The sequence below is a fragment of the Helianthus annuus genome, chromosome 3, assembly GCF_002127325.2.
Source record: "Helianthus annuus cultivar XRQ/B chromosome 3, HanXRQr2.0-SUNRISE, whole genome shotgun sequence".
NCBI classification, from domain to species: domain Eukaryota; kingdom Viridiplantae; phylum Streptophyta; class Magnoliopsida; order Asterales; family Asteraceae; genus Helianthus; species Helianthus annuus.
In genome coordinates, this window is record NC_035435.2 from 88,131,314 (window position 1) to 88,147,795 (window position 16,482).

Sequence of the window (16,482 nt, forward strand, 5' to 3'; positions counted from 1 at the left end):
TCTCTCAACTACCAAAATTAATTACCAAATAACACACATATAAGATTCACTCACCCCTCCCATTAGGCATATACTATAAAAAAACATATATCAGACTCTCTTCAAGAACAACAATGTCGACAAATCCCGCAAACGAAGCAATCAAGGAGCTCTTGAATACCCGCAGGTTAACGGAACTTGCTTGTAATGTTAACTCCTGTAACAGTATTCTCGATGTGCAGGGCAGGATATTAGAACATCAAAAAAAAAAAACCAGGAAGTGTGGGGAATTCTGCTTGAAGAACCGAAGTCCATGTTAAGGGATAAAGCAATACAACTGATGAAGGATCAAGCATCGGCAGATAACTTAGTATACTCATATCTGAAAGATGCAGTGGAGACCGTTGAAGAGAAGATGGAGACGTCCGAGAAGGAGGTTGGGAAGATAATGTCACCGAAGTAAGTGGTATGGCTGATTAATAAACTATTTTGTTGATTTTCGGGATGACCTAATGTGTTGTTGGTATTTTGAACAATGGTGGTTTTAAAAGTCTAGTTTTGTGTGTATTGAACTTATATGTGGGGGTATATTTTGGTAAAATCATCCACCCATAGCTAGTTGTGATGATGAGACTCAGTGTTATGTCACTTGATGTCTCATACTTTTTTGAATGTTGGTTTAGCAATATTGATAATGAAAAAAAATGCATGTTACGTATTATCACGCATGAATTTGTACCTTTTAATACGCTAGTTACGTAGATGAGAATCAGTGTTTGGTCACTTGAAGTCTCCATTTCAAAAAAAAAGTCCTGTGTATGGTTATGGTTAATCACAAAAAAAAAGGGGTAAAAAAAAACAATTACTCTTGAGATATATAATCACCCATATCATGTGAAAAAAAAAACCATGTGAATGTCATAGATTACATAAAAGTTCAGTCACAGCAAAAATCATTAAATATGGAATGTCTGTATTGTTAAAACACTACTCGTCTTCGCATTCAAAATCACTATCTTCTGCTTCGTCGGACTCCTCAAACTCCTCTTCGTCACCACTTTCAACCTCCTCGTCCTCTTCATCAACTAAATTAGGATCCTTCTCTAACTGAATTGCTCTTCTTTTCCTCCCCTCCTTATTGGCAACCTTATCAGCAGCAGTAGCTTTACCCTTTAACTCCTCGCAGGTTCGAATGTCATGACCTTTGATCTTGCAAACACTGCATGTCCGACTTCTCTTGCCTTTTAGACTAATAATTTTCTCTTTTTTTGATTTAATCCGCTTATGTGAACCTCGTCCTTTGTTTCTAATACCGGTTGGCACACGGACTGTAGGTGGCTCGTCAGTGTTTGGTTTCTCGTAACCAATTAACCGTGAATATTTATCAAACTTAGGGTCGATGGGCTTGGTTATGCGAAGTTCATCAACCATTTCTTTCATCTCTCTCATCCGATCCCTAACTATAAGTAGATGATCGAAATCTTTGATCAGATTACCAATAATATACTCTCCAGTCTGCATAATCTCATACGCAACCTCTTTGGCCTTTTTATGCGCATCATCACCGTCAACAGTAATATCAAATGTATTATTAAGATCATTCGGTACCACATCTTTAGTCCATCTTCTCATTACATACTTGTTGGGAATTTCCTTCACTTTGAACATCTTGAACACGAAATATATATGCTTGCACAACAATCCATATTGTTCAAACCTGCGACACGTGCATAATGCAATTACATCCTCGCCCTTCTTGAAACATACCTACACAAAAAAAAAATAATAAAAAAAAATAAAATGGAAACATGGTTTGGCAATAAATGCATACTAGCTGATGTATATATTATTACCTCTAATAAACCGTCGCCGTGAGCTTTCCAATCCTTCATACTTATCCTCAAAAAAGGGTCCTCAATTTTAGTCTCTATAGGAAGGCACTCGGACAATGTTCCTTGTAACTCTGCCTGTTGATCAGCAAAAATTGACCTGGTATAAATTTTCATGGCATCATCCTCTAGAGTAGATTCAGAAAAGTTATCCGGGACTGTATTTCTAGATATATGGTCATTCTTCCGATGGTTGAATCTTTGAATGTCCATTGCACCGTCAAAATGGTTAAAGAACTCAACAAGGGTAAGTTGAGAATTCGCAACTTGACAGAAAAAATGGTTTTCGCTCTCTGATCTAGAAGTGGTCCGCATAAGCCCAGACATAGGCTCATGACGATAGAACGCTGGGATCCACGAAGATCTCATGCAAAACATATCATCAAGCCACTTATTCTCAGTTAGACCGAAATCAATCATTATCAGCTTCCATTCTCTCTCAAACATTTCTGGCGTAATAGAATCTGTCCATACAATGTCACACATACGTCTCTTAAAGTCTTCGTTATTGCACAGCTGATGTCCGACCTATTAAACCAAAGAATTGGAACTTAGACGGTGTAATGAAAAAAAGAATAAAGCACATAATAACGCATGTAGAAAAATAAATAACGCATTATGACTATTCTTAGTCTGATCAAATAAAGATATGAACTGAATACAACTATTACGCCAGTTCTAACATAATCACGCATACTCTGTTTGAACCTAACCTTATCAGCAAGTTTCTTCATTATGTGCCACATACATAATCTGTGCCTACTCTTATTGAACACTGCTTCGATGGCTTGTTTCATCGCGGGATCCTGATCAGTGACAACCACATTCGGCTGCTTACCGAATGAGTTCAAAAATGATTGTAAAAGCCACTTGTATGATTCAATGCTTTCGGATGCTAACAACCCGGCTCCAAGTGTCACATTTCGACAATGATTATCAATACCAGTAAAAGGTACAAAAACCATTTTATACCTTCAAAATGTGAATACAAAAAATGAATATAAAAAAACAAGATGATTATAAAAAAAAATACCAGTAAAAAGCTTGAACTAATGACTAACTTGTTGGTTTTAAATGTAGCATCAAACGATATGACATCTCCAAACTCAGCATAGTTACGTTTGCACAAGCCATCGGCCCAAAACAGGCCGGTTAATCGTTTGTTTTCATCGACCGAATGAAAGAATGAATAATCAACCATAAACTTCTTTTTATCGGTCAGCCTATTGATAACCATATCTGCATCATACTGTCCGATGTAGCTATGTATCCTAGCTCTAAAATTCTTGCAATCGTCTTTAGTTGCGCCTACATTTTCAAACCCGCCGTATCTTTTTCTCATTATATTAAAGGCTTTCACTGGCCCAAGATTCAATGTACCAAGCTCCCATATCATCTCTTCTTGTGTCTCAGACAGATGTCTATAAGCTGGTAATAAGTGCATGTCTTTGGGGCACACGAATGGATGATTATGCGATTGAACAAACTTATCAACCTTAAACAACACCCCATCCGTCGAACAAAGCTTAATTTGTGCTTTACAGCCGGTTCGAATAGTCGGTCTGTTCCTACGTTTATATGGCTTAGACAACTTCGAATAATTATCATCATATGCCTGTGGTTTATGCCCCTCTTTTGAACACACAAAATACTTAGACCTAATAATACCACCAACATGATGTTCACCTCCTTTTCGAGCGGAGAACCCTGCCTTCTTGGCATATGTCTGATAAAAAACATATGCTTGTTCTATGGAAGAGAACTCCATTCCAATAACAGGAACACATGATGAAGCTACCTCTGGGATATACAATCTTTCAGCTACATTGAAAAAAAATAACGCATCAACACAAATAACGCTTGTAAAAATAATGACGCATGTAAAAATAATAACGCTTCGGAATCAGGAACATTGAAAAAAAAAAAAAAACGCATCACTATAAAAATAACGCATGTAAAATTAATAACACTTGAAAATCTAAATACCGCATAAACAAAAACCACCCAGTAAATTAAACTTCTCTTACATTCAACCAAACACTCGTGATTAAAAACACAATCAAGAAACTAATAACTATGAAAATGATGGAGATAAAACACAACACATTTAATACAGCCATTTACGTTACAACTTACTAGTCTGATCGTCTAAGGTAATGTTGCCTGATGTCGGATTCCGATAATGCTCTGCATCCTCAAGTCCGGTATCGACCTCTGCATCTTCAAATTCGACATCTTCTGTGTTTCGAGCATTACTACTCTGTGGATCCATTGAAATGAAAAAAATGATTAAGCCCTAATCGCCCACCAATAACCGCTAATTTTATAATTTGAAAAATGGAAATTAATTGAAACTGATACTGATCGTAATTACCGGGATGCTGGAGATAACGAACTCGCGTAATTTCTTTGTTTTTAAGTAAATGTCTGAATTACCCCTGTGACAAGAATGAAAAATACTAATCTGCCCTTAATAATTAAACCTTAATTGCGAGATGATCAAACAGATCTGACGGTCAGGGTATTAGCGTACGTGAAGTACGATTACCCCTTTTGTACATTACACTTCCTCTATATATATATAGGGTTGGGCTATATAGAAAACCCTATCTATATAAAAAACCCTAGAAAACCCAACCTCCCGACATTTTTTTTTTGAAAAAAATAACACATGTAATATACATGTTTTTAAGACTTTTGGGCCAAAAAAATCAAAAAAGCGCCGAAGGGATAATTTAAAAAAAAAATCAGCAAATTGTCCTATATAGGGTTGGGCTATATAGAAAACCCTATCTATATAAAAAACCCTAGAAAACCCAACCTCCCGACATTTTTTTTTTTGAAAAAAATAACACATGTAATATACATGTTTTTAAGACTTTTGGGCCAAAAAAATTAAAAAAGCGCCGAAGGGATAATTTAAAAAAAAAAATTCAACAATTTCTGTCTTTTTTGCCTAACACATGTTAGGCACTGAAATTTGTTTATTTTTTTAAAAAAAATCCCTTCGGCGCTTTTTTGTTTTTTTTGGCCCAAAACACTCTAAAACATGTATATTACATGTGTAATTTTTTTCAAAAAAAAAAAAAATCGGGAGGTTGGGTAAAAATGGGGGGAGATTTGGGTTTCCAGAGTTTTCTATCTAAATGAGGGTTTTCTGTCTAGCATTGTCCTATATAAATATATATATATATATATATATATATATATATATATATATATATATATATATATACGGTAAGGATAGTGTAAAAAAGGCCTAAAGTGTGAGAAGTGTATTATAACACTATATATAATACTATATAACACCATATAAACACCGTATAACAATATGTAACACCATATAATACCATATAACACTATGTAACACTATATAACATTATACTCTTATACAATTAGCAACTTGGGTTATGTCTTATTTATTTAAAAGTCACACCCTTTAGTTAATTTACTCACACCCTTTCATTTTACCCTTTATATTTATATAAAAAGTCACACCCTTTAGATAATTTACTCACACCCTTTCATTTTACCCTTTGTATTTATACAAAAACAACTTCCACGTTACTGAACAGACGTGTCAAAAAACAACAAAATGATTCGGTTGATAAAGGATTCCACCGTTTGAAATGACAAAAGATAAATCTTCATTAACAATCGGTTGAATTGCTAAAAGTAACAATTTTCATAATCCCACCCCCATGAATAAGTCATAATCCCACAGTCCCACACTATGATTCCATGAATATCCTCTTTTCTTCCCAAATCCCCCAAATACCCAATCGCCCAATCTAACCATCCCTAGATCCCATTTTTTCTCATGCCTTTAAAGTTCAAACTCTTTTTAATTTTGACATCAAAGGTATATCTCTTTATACTATGTTCAATTGATTCAAGTATTCCATGTTTATTATTTCCTCCTTTTTTTAAATCGCAAATAGGGTTCACAATTAGGGTAAAATTTACGGTTCAAATGTTCAATCAGTCAACTTAAATCACATGTATAGGGTAATATTTATGTGTTATATCCTTACATTACACTTGGTTGAATCGATTCCATCATTAATTCCCTTTTTATCATTTTCTCCCTTCTTAAATGAGACAATGATATCACAAAAATGAGACAATGATTCAAAAAATCAAAACGAAGATGGTGCTTGATTTTGTTAGATTAGATGCTAGAGGACTATCTGTTTTTCCATAATTCAAGTGCGTTTCTTTATGGGTTACTCATTTATAAATCAATGGTTGAATTCCGGGTTGTTTAAACAAACTGTATCAGATTCTAGACAGCCTTTTAAACTATATATATAGTTATCTTGGTTTAATGTGCAATGAAACCTTATTAAATATAAAACTTAGCCTGATGTAAGTTGCTAGGTTTATAAATCAAAATCAAATCCGTATTTGTAGTTCTTTCTTTTAGTTACAGCACTTTGGTTCATGTATATATATATTTTTAAAGAAGTTAATTGTTTGATGTTCTTTAATTATGTATCATTCGCTTTCATGACAACTTCTTGGTGATGCTCTTTAATTATATATATAATTTGCTTTCATGATAACTTCTTGATCTGAAGAACTTAAAATTTGTAACATTTAGAATAACATGTTTAGTGAAAACTGTTCAAATACGATATTCAACTTATATACCATTAACACATTTTCAATCTTTAGCAGTGATGAACAAATTTGCCGCAACCTTATGGAAGGAAGTCGTATGATTGGCTGACAAAATTACAATTGCATCGCATTCAAACCGAAAAAGCAACATTTTATCATACTCTATAAACACCGAATGATACACAGAACCGCCATGTGCAGCTTACCATTAATACAAGATGAAATAGATACATTCAATATTTTATTGATACGAGGATATATACCAGTACTAAGTTTTGTTATCTACATATTGAGTTGATTTTCGTTTGGAAATTTATTAATAAATGTTTTAGTGTGGTGTTGTAGATCGGGGATAGAGCAGAAGAAACGAATGTTTTGCAAACTTAACAATTTTTCGTATCTCATATGGTGATACCAAATACGTTAATAATCAAAATCCCGCCGCAACGCGCGGGTTGGCGTCAACTCGTTATATAACAAATATAACACTATACATCTATCATAGACATGCTATCAGACAAACTATAGTGTTATATTTGTTATATAATATTATATAGTGTTACATAGTGTTATATGGTATTATATGGTGTTACATATTGTTATACGGTGTTTATATGGTGTTATATAGTATTATATATAGTATTATAATACACTTCTCACACTTTGAGCACTTTTTACAGGATCCTCTACCTATATATATATATATATAGGGGAGGGTTATCTTGAGAACGCTAAATATTGCGAGAACCGTGAGAACGAATAAAAAAACCAATCAAAACCAATTTTTTCAATACAAACCTCATTGTACTTAAAATACAACATCAAAAAAAGAATTTACAACATCAAATAATTCATTTCTCCTCTCAAAATCACTTTTATTAGAATTTTTACACATGTGTAAATATAACAAATTTACACATGTGTAAATGGCAAACTTACACATGTGTAAATTTTCTTTATTTACGAATTCACGTAAATTTAAACGTATAAATGAACTTTATAACATTGTATTCGAATAATAATGATAAGTGTAAAAAGAAATTTTGAATTTGAATTGTTTTTGACAAAGTTCTTGTGGTTTTTAGATTCGTTCTCACGGTTCTCCCGATATTTAGCGTTCTCATTTAAACCCTCCCATATATATATATATATATATATATATATATATATATATATATATATATATATATATATATATAGCGGATCATCCTTTAAAAACTACCCTCCTTCCACACCGAGTAGCCTAAAAGGGTGACTGACTCACGCTAAAATATAGATTTTTATTCTAAAAATGAACACAGTGTTATCCGGGTTTTTTTTTTTTCTAACACGGTATTATTTAGACACATGACATCTCTATGATGGCTTCTTAAGATTTTTTTTCTATGAAAATATGTGTAATGTATACACTAGTGGGAATGCCCGCGCGTTGCCGCGGGTACATTCTAATTGCAACGTAAGTACCCCTTCTTTTTTTAATCTAATTTCAGAGATTTTACTCCCATATCACAAAATTACCTCTATTTTCACAAAAAAATCATTTTTTGTGATTGATTTGTTTGAGAATCAAATTTTCCAAACACTAAAGTAACTGATCCATCTAATTAGTCTGGTTTCAAAAAGCAAAGGCACATCCAGGCACCACCTCCTTCAAACTGTTTTATTACAACTAATGATCTGTTTTATTACATCCATGATTCTTATCAAAACACACATCCAAACACTACAACTAATGAAATACAAGAGCATACATGATTAGTAGAGAAAACCAACCTGGACATAATTGAGCTGTTGATAAACTTTTGCAAATTCGTCAATGAATCTATGAAAGTAACATCTGTTAAATGTTGAACATTTGTGGGGCATTCTATTTCCATCTGATGTTGAGCTGAGATATGATCATGTCGAATGTCGAATGTCGATGATCAACACTACACACCACCATTAATTTCCTTAGAGCTGCTATCAGCAATGCTACTAACGACAACTAATTTTGTTCTGCTTAAGTAGCACCGCCTTTCGTCGCTGCATTTTCACCACTCCACATTCCATAGCCACCACCTCTCGTTAGCATCACCATCCCTATCGTCATACCTCTCAATTTTCCCTCTCGATCCCCACCTGATTTCTCTCTCTGTCTCTTTGGTTCCCGATTTTCTCTCTCTATAACCCTCTTAGAAGTTGATTACTAAGAGCGTTGCACCAGAAATAGCTATAAAGCTCAACTGCAACTTGCCCGTGTTGTATCTAATTCATGGGGCCACGTTGACAGCCTCTTCACTATTGAACCCAGCATGGTATGCCCCTGGAAAATTACAATCAATGCTCCAGTATGCTTGCTTAGAAGCACGATAAATTGGCGCTCCCTCATATTTTAGAATTGTAGGGGACAGCTGCGTAACATGTCACAACACACGCAACTTATGTTAAGCTAAACTAACAAAAATAAAATATATAAAAACAATGCCAGGATACATTTTTAATGTATATATGGCATCTAGGGGTAGCTTGGATGTGGTGAAAGTGATTATGTAATACTTAAATAACAAAATAAAAATGTAAGAACAAATGATTGACGGTTAAAAGAACATGGGAGATGATGAGTTTAAGTTCTTACATGTGATGCAATTGTGGCTCTTTTGGGCCGATCTTAAGAACTGCATGCCACTTGGCAAACCAGGAACCGGCTGAGTAGTATTTAGCACGTCGCTGGGCAAGACCATCTAGACATGGGGCGGTGGTCTCACCATTGGTTCAGCAAGTTCGATTGTACCCTTGTCAACCTTTATACCAAAGAGGATTCCAACTTCCTTCATAACATCCATACTTGGCTTACCTGTAATCAATTTGTTAACGTTAAATCTAAAATTAAAAATTCGAAAGTCAGTTGACACATTTAAAAGCAATGAAAGATGATTATAATTTATAAAATGAATCACCTCTCATATATTGCTTCCCATATACCGGTTGCCTTTTATCGGATACACACATTTTTCTTAGCCATATTAATGACAAAAAATAGTATTTAGTACACATGTTGAATAAGATAGTACGAGTTCATATTTTGGAAACAAAAGGTATGCTAACTATGGATCGTTAAAAGAGAACAATGCGTTGCAATTTTTTTTGCAGTTTGCGTAACTTCATATAATATAGTACCTGTAGTTGTCTTCTGGTAGAGAGTTTCCTCAAAAAGAATGACTCCACTTAGGTATTAGAGAGCACCAGGAGTGCAACAAGAATGTCAATATCAACATACCAATTACAAGTAGTTTTATTCAAGTGAGATAATTCAAAAGGTAAGAATTATGTTTTTTGTTTACTTTAAATGAATTAGGAGGTTTTATTACTAACAGCAATCAAACTGAACTAATAAGGCCAATTAACTTTAAATCATATCATTTCAGTCATCACCAACAACATAAAAAGCCTGATCAATCAATACCTCTAAGAAGAAAGTGAAGAACCGACAAAGTGTGTGCCACGCGTCAAATAACGCCGCCCTTTCATGCCCCCTCCCACTCCTCCAGCTTTTTGCACCACGCCACTATTCTGACACGTGCTGGCGTAGCGTCCACGTGTTGCACAACGGCCACTTTTCATGCCCCCCACTCCGTATAGTGTAACAATAATGCAATGACAAAATGAAAAAGTAGCTTCAGTCACCAGACACGAGCTCAGCATCATTAATGAATGAACCATTAGTATTCAAAACCATGTAAAAAAAAAAAAAACTAACTGATGATAATTCATTTAACCAAAACCTGTATATTAACGATTACCAATTGTAATTGTTATTAATCCATTATTGCTGCCAATATCAAGACACTCTTTCCCTTCAAACCATTCCTTCTTCATGACTTTAATCCTGATGAACTGAAGAATAAATTAAAAGTAAACACAAAATCAATCTCCATTGGAGACAAAAATTCAAATTCAGCAATGAGCCTGACTTATGCTTGAATCAAAATGAATTGTTTTCATCTGCATAATCTAGTAAAAAACCTAAAACCTAGCCCTAATACTCTAACCTAACAATCTCTCAGCAACTACATATATTAATCATAACTCCTAATATACATAAAAATCATATAATTATCTCTCAGCAACTACATATATTAATCATAACTCCTAATATACATAAAAATCATATAATTATACAATATATGTGTTCTTAAAACCCTAGCTTCACATAAACACTTAAAAACTAAATAAAAATAAAATACACTATTACAGTAAAATCAATTGTTTCAAGAACAGCTTCTGTAGGAGGCCCCTACTGTTCACCCTTGTATACTAAGGAGTCAAAATTCATTAATTAATAATATAAGTAAAATATGATTGCCAATCAAGAAACGTGGAAATCTCAAAAATCTTACAAATGCTCTCGTGCCTAGTATAGATCTTCAAGATATGCACCTGCAATCTACAAAAAAGTGCATGTGTTTTGGGTCAAATTAGGTCGTATTATTGCAGAATAATCATGGAAAAGAGTTAAAGATTACTTGTAAGCAGAAGTTGCTACCTCGAACAAAAACCCGAGTGGGACATATGATCTTTGATTGGGGGAAGATGATATTCATCGACATTGATAGAAGCTTTAAGAATTAAAAATCAGGTTATAAGGTAGATGGGGAGGGCGAATACCAAAAGATCGCATTCAATTTCAATCGACGATGGAAAATGAAGGAACAGTAGGAGTGAAATCCCTAGGCTACCCCTTTAGTGTCTTAAAATACCAAACCCTTTTCTATTTTCTCTGCTTACAAAGTGTTGTATATGCTGCTTCCAATGTTGTACATGATGTAAAATTACATCCCTGTCCATCACTTCTCTTTTTTATAGTATTATAGATATGGATATGGATGAATTCTTTTCAAAACCAAACATATGTTTAGAACTGCGAGAGAGCCACATAATTCTCTTGAACAAAGTGCATATAAGAAAATGAAAGTAGCGGAAGAGAGAAAATGTGACACTTAACTCTTATGCACATAATTCTCATGGATACATTTTTAGTGAAGAAAAACTTTTAATTTATATCAAGGAGTATTAGTTGATATCAGGCCGAATAAATCAATATGTTTGTGTCTTGATAGTTTTTATTCTCCAAATATATTAATTTTTGTATTGTAACCAACTAGATAGTTATATTTTGCAAGAAAACAAATATTTCCAAAATTGATCATAAAATCAAAATATCCAATTCACCCTTTAGCTATCAACATCTCCCTGGTACATTTGTATAACAACCATCCTCCCAAGTGTGGTACCTACCCTAGCATGTTTATCTTTAAAGACACATGATTTGTTAATTTTTAACCACAACTCTTAGCCTTTGCTATGTCAAAAGACTATATATAACAAAGACATCATAACCATTATGTTTCAAGTTTACATTAAGACCAAAACTCATTCGAATACCTAAAAACGCACTTGTAAAACTGATTATGTTTCAAGTTTACATTAAGACATCATAACCATTATGTTTCAAGTTTACATGATCACAAGTAAAGCTGATTTTATTCTTCACTTAAAGCACTTGGCATCCAAAAGAGTCTCACCCTCAAAAGGCTCATGATCTTCAAACATCTGATTCACACGTTCCTTTTGTACTTCATCCGAAGGATCCACTTTTCTCCACTCATAAAGCTCCATGTCATAGCATTCATCCATTACAAACTTTGGGATATCTGGACCTCGGAATAGCCACAAGCCCTTAACCTTGAATGGGGGCTCGTTTCCAATAATCAACATCTTTCCAAACGCGTATTTTCTTGCTAAATCCATTCGTTGGAGGAAACCACCAACCTTGTTCATGGTGACAAATGAGACAGTGTTTTCATCATTGTATTTATAGTTACAAAACCAAAGAGAGTAGCCCTCTAGATCAAACATCTCCCAAAAACCTATAAAAAGGTGAACAAATCATGTCAAAATAATGCTTGGAACATATTCAAGCACAAGGAGATAGGGATGGACTCCATCCGTCCAGATGGACTAGTACAACATACAAAGCCTATGTTTCATCCCGGATGTCGTACAAAACATATAACAAACATTACAAAGACACTAAACAAGATAAACAAAGACTCAATACAGACGAAAGCTACAGACATAGTGCATTCACAGCGAGAGTACCTTTAATCGCAACCTCACGAAAATTAGTCTTGGTGTTAGAGTACAACCTCTTCCAATCATCCAAAATCATCTTACTTGGTGGCAACAAATCAAGTGTGTTTTTGGGCTTGGGCTTTTCTTCTTCAGGCTTAGAAGAATCTTCTTTTGTTTCTACTATTATTGGCTCATCCTTTGGCTTAGTATAAGAATTTATTTTGTTAGGAATTGGAGGAACAACTTCTGCCTGCTTCAACTCGCCAATTATCTTTCTAAAGTTCGGTTGATCGATCATGGTCCAAAAATACCTTTCGACATGAGGAAACTCGGATGTGAAGGTTTTAGTCATCATGAATCTGAAGCCGGCGTACAAATTGCATGTCATGATGATGTCGGCCAAGGTTACGTCATCACCAACCAAGAAAGTATGTGCAGCAAGATATGTGTTTAGGGCATCAAGAGCTCTCTTTAAAGCAGCAATAGAAGTCTCTTCAATCTTCAATGCATGTTAATAACAAATACTATTTAGTCCTTTACACACATGTCATGATCAACTTCTTATAGGCAATTAAATTAAAACAAAACATAATGCTTTATGTAGAACAACATTAGATGATCTTGGAGTATCCAAAACATAGAAAAAACATAAGTAATTTTCGATAACTAACCGAAGCAACATAGTCGTCAAGGCCAAGTCTCAGCCTCAACCATGTCAACAAATTTAAATCAATCTCCATTGAGGCGAAATCAATCCACTGTTCAATTTGGCCCTACGCAGACACAAACACTTCATTTACAAGAAGCACAACCACTTTGGAAACTAGCAGGAACACGAAAGAATGAAAAAGATCACATATTCAATACGTGAAGATCCAAACAGACGTGTGTCAGTATTCAGGCGTGGCGTGCAACTGGAACAAAAAATATACCACAATGTAATGAATAACACGTCGAAAACTAATAAAACGTGGTTATAAAATACAAACAAATGTCACGTGATCACTCTCACCATATCGAGCAATGGCATTACTCTCGAATATAACCCCATCTGGAGTCTCCAAAACAGGAACCTTCATTGACGACACGAAAATTGTGTTTAATGAATTGAATAAAGCAATTAGTACATGGTGGAAGTAGATAAAAATACCATACGTCTATACATACCTTACCAACTGGATTCATTTTAAGGAACTCTGGTGTTTTATTTGACACACCCAACTCAAAATGATCAGGGCATTTAACTTCAACACCAACATATTCAGCAGCAATCAATACTTTTAAAGCATTCTTGTTGGGTTTTCCCACATGCATAAACTAAAACAACCATGTAATTTTAAAATCAAATGTCTAAAAGTAGAAGGATGGCAACTAACCATCACCACATTAAATAGACTAATTTTTTTTTGTCCTGATAAGTTTGTCGAGTGGTTAGTCACTTGTTTTCTCTCATTGAGGTCCTAAGTTCAACTCCCACTAGCATCACTTTGAAGGACATTGGTGGTGGCAATGAAGTTTAGGACTAGGCCTCTCTGGAGGTCGCCAGTTCGAAACCGAGCCGAACCGGGTTTTACCGCAGTGGGCCTTCGGGCGGCGGGTTTTCCCCGGAACTGGTGGCTTGGTGGCTCGAGTATGCATCTGACCGTTATGGAGGAGAGGATGCATTTACTCGATTGAGGGCATCCCAGGATGCTTATCCGGTGATTTAGTTGACCGTTAAAAAAATATGTCAATATTTTTGGTCCTGTGAGATAAAAAAGTTTAGGCCCTATTCATTAATCCATTATTGTTTGTTTATTGATTTGAGCTTTAACAAAACTAAATTAGTTGAGTTGGTTGGGTCGGTTGAACCCGCCAAACCATAAAAAGGGTTCAGTTTGGTATTATTTAACTGTTTGAGCGGTTGTTTTTCCATTTTTATAATAATCATTAGTTTTCATTTAATTTTTTTAAACTAATCAATATTTATAATAGTCATTAGTTTTCGTTTTTTTTAAACTAATCAATATTGTACATATAATGATATACATAACTTTATAATTAGAGACTCAAGGGGAGTGAAATAAAGCATGCGCTTTAGGTTCCCACTTCTCTAGCCCTAAATTCTAAAGAAAAATATAGTATATGTAGGTGACTTTGACTTTGAAATTGTTGACATTGAGGTTTACGATCTATAATTATGCATACATAGAGATGATATATGAATCATAGGATCTAAAGCATTTTTTTACGAAAAGGGCCCCAATCTTGTTATCCGCTTTGGGCCTAAAATATTTTGAGTCGGCCATGCTTTATATTCAAAACTTGGAAAATAAATGTTTTTTTTCGCTTCAAAGTGTGTATTTTACCGAAAACCTTATATGTATTGAGTCCGGCCTCCCATATTTATTTCTTTAAAAGTTTCGCAACCCCCCCCCCCCCCCCCCCCCCCCCCCCCCCGCATTTAAAAGTTCAAGATCAACCCCTCCCTGTATACTCGGCCGGATCTACTCCATTTAAGAAGTTATATCTGTTTATGAACACCCATACACGACTCCTAAATTCAGCCAAAAAGATAAATAAACCAAACTCACCAGTGCCATACTTAACAAGTACACGTTTGTATATCGATCAGGTCTGAAATAACAAAAACACATATACAGACCACAAATTATAACGCGTAGAAATTTGAAAAGACCTTTGAGATTGAATACTTCGAACAAGATAGATCATATTGAGATGATATTTTTGAGTCCACACCCTACAAATACAAGTGGCATACAATCTTTTGAATTTTCTTCACAAATATGATTGGCATACAATCTTTTGAATCTTCAAAGTCTTTCAGTTTTCATTAATAGTGGGCCGGCCCAACTTTATATGCTCACAGCTCACTGTTAGTATTGGGTCGGGCATTTCTAATCTATAACCTTTTGTTTGACATAGAACTACTAAATTTCTTCGTTTTGTGGCGGATTCCAAATCTAAAGTAACTTGAATTTGTGTGATCTAATGAAAACGCATTATATTTGACCCGACTTCTTTCCGAACAAAAGTTACGTCAAAACGTAGACAACCTAAAACGCACATAAAAATAAGCACGGAAACGTATTATATTTGATCCGACTTATTTGCAAATATGTTTAAAATACACGATTCAATACAAAAGTATTGGCGAGTATACAGGTTTATGCTATATGACCTCATGAATACGGGTGGTGCGTTACTCCTATGACCTCATGAATACAGGTTTATACATGTTAAGGGTAGGCTCGTACGAATTTAATGACAAGTTTATCACAAAAAGAATAACCCCAGAATAACGAATCAAGTATAACATATCAGCATGCATGTATTGGATTGTTTGTATGATTGCATAAAAGTATGTATGTAGAGTGTGTTTTGTATATGTAAACATATTGCACCCAAAAAGTGTAAAAAACGGTAAAAAAGGTGTCGAGTATACTCACGGTTTGCGAAGAAATTTCCACTTAGTGAGTTTGACGAGTCTTGTGTTGTTGGAACTAAGAAGTTACCAATTTTGGTTCCTGAACTTTTTGCCCAAAGTTGAAAATCTTGGAGATTTGAGAGAGTTTGGAAGTAATTATATATATATATATATATATATGTATGTATCAAACCCATTAAGTCTAACCAACTCTAAAATCATTCTTGGCCCTTAGATCTTGCTGAGATTAAATCCTGTCCGTTTAAACTAGCAAAAATAAGCGCTACGAACGACGGTTCAGAGAAGTTACAGAGAAGTTACTGGTAGTTTCCGGTAGGTGGTTTTGTTCCATACATTTCTGCCCCATGATCTGGTGGTTTTGCTCCATGTATTTCTGCCCCATTATCTACCTGCAACCTATAAATGTGGAGGGTTTTCAAAATAACAAAA

The 16,482-nt window shown here is 34.6% G+C and overlaps 2 protein-coding genes and 1 long non-coding RNA gene across 9 annotated transcripts; all 3 read right to left on the reverse strand.

The window, feature by feature from the left end:
• Positions 1–966: 966 nt before the first annotated feature.
• LOC110931526 (protein FAR1-RELATED SEQUENCE 5-like) lies at positions 967–3,683 on the reverse strand. Its single transcript, XM_022174915.1, has 4 exons — positions 2,930–3,683; positions 2,582–2,840; positions 1,833–2,396; positions 967–1,746 (listed from the first exon to the last, which is right to left on the reverse strand). Exons 1-4 carry the CDS (start codon positions 3,634–3,636, stop codon positions 967–969), a joined length of 2,310 nt encoding a protein of 769 aa, XP_022030607.1. The 5' UTR covers positions 3,637–3,683.
• A 4,421-nt stretch (positions 3,684–8,104) lies between these two features.
• Positions 8,105–11,203, reverse strand: LOC110929051. 7 transcript variants are annotated; one of them, XR_002586814.2, is made up of 7 exons: positions 11,017–11,196; positions 10,871–10,917; positions 9,937–10,367; positions 9,651–9,697; positions 9,431–9,486; positions 9,109–9,327; positions 8,105–8,884 (listed from the first exon to the last, which is right to left on the reverse strand). It is a non-coding gene; the product is annotated as an uncharacterized LOC110929051 (long non-coding RNA). The 7 variants fall into 7 exon arrangements; XR_002586813.2 differs by having other exon boundaries at positions 9,431–9,697; positions 11,017–11,201; XR_004889376.1 differs by having other exon boundaries at positions 9,651–10,367; positions 11,017–11,201.
• Positions 11,204–11,802: 599 nt separating this feature from the next.
• On the reverse strand, positions 11,803–15,330 carry LOC110929052 (elongation factor 1-gamma 2). The gene is made up of 7 exons (XM_022172150.2): positions 15,179–15,330; positions 13,773–13,922; positions 13,615–13,678; positions 13,462–13,511; positions 13,277–13,378; positions 12,633–13,104; positions 11,803–12,400 (listed from the first exon to the last, which is right to left on the reverse strand). The coding sequence occupies exons 1-7, from the start codon at positions 15,239–15,241 to the stop codon at positions 12,021–12,023; spliced, it is 1,281 nt and encodes a 426-aa protein (XP_022027842.1). The 5' UTR covers positions 15,242–15,330; the 3' UTR covers positions 11,803–12,020.
• Between the last annotated feature and the right edge of the window lie 1,152 nt (positions 15,331–16,482).

Coding starts and splice junctions, on each gene's coding strand:
- LOC110931526 (XM_022174915.1), bottom strand. CDS start 3,636: ATGGAGTTCTCTTCCATAGAACAAGCATATGTTTTTTATCAGACATAT. Junction 2,841..2,929: donor GCTACATTTAAAACCAACAA/GTTAGTCATTAG, acceptor CACATTTTGAAG/GTATAAAATGGTTTTTGTAC. Junction 1,747..1,832: donor ACGGCGACGGTTTATTAGAG/GTAATAATATAT, acceptor TTTTTTGTGTAG/GTATGTTTCAAGAAGGGCGA.
- LOC110929052 (XM_022172150.2), bottom strand. CDS start 15,241: ATGTGTTTTTGTTATTTCAGACCTGATCGATATACAAACGTGTACTTG. Junction 13,679..13,772: donor AAATGAATCCAGTTGGTAAG/GTATGTATAGAC, acceptor TCGTCAATGAAG/GTTCCTGTTTTGGAGACTCC. Junction 13,379..13,461: donor GATCTTCACGTATTGAATAT/GTGATCTTTTTC, acceptor GTGTCTGCGTAG/GGCCAAATTGAACAGTGGAT.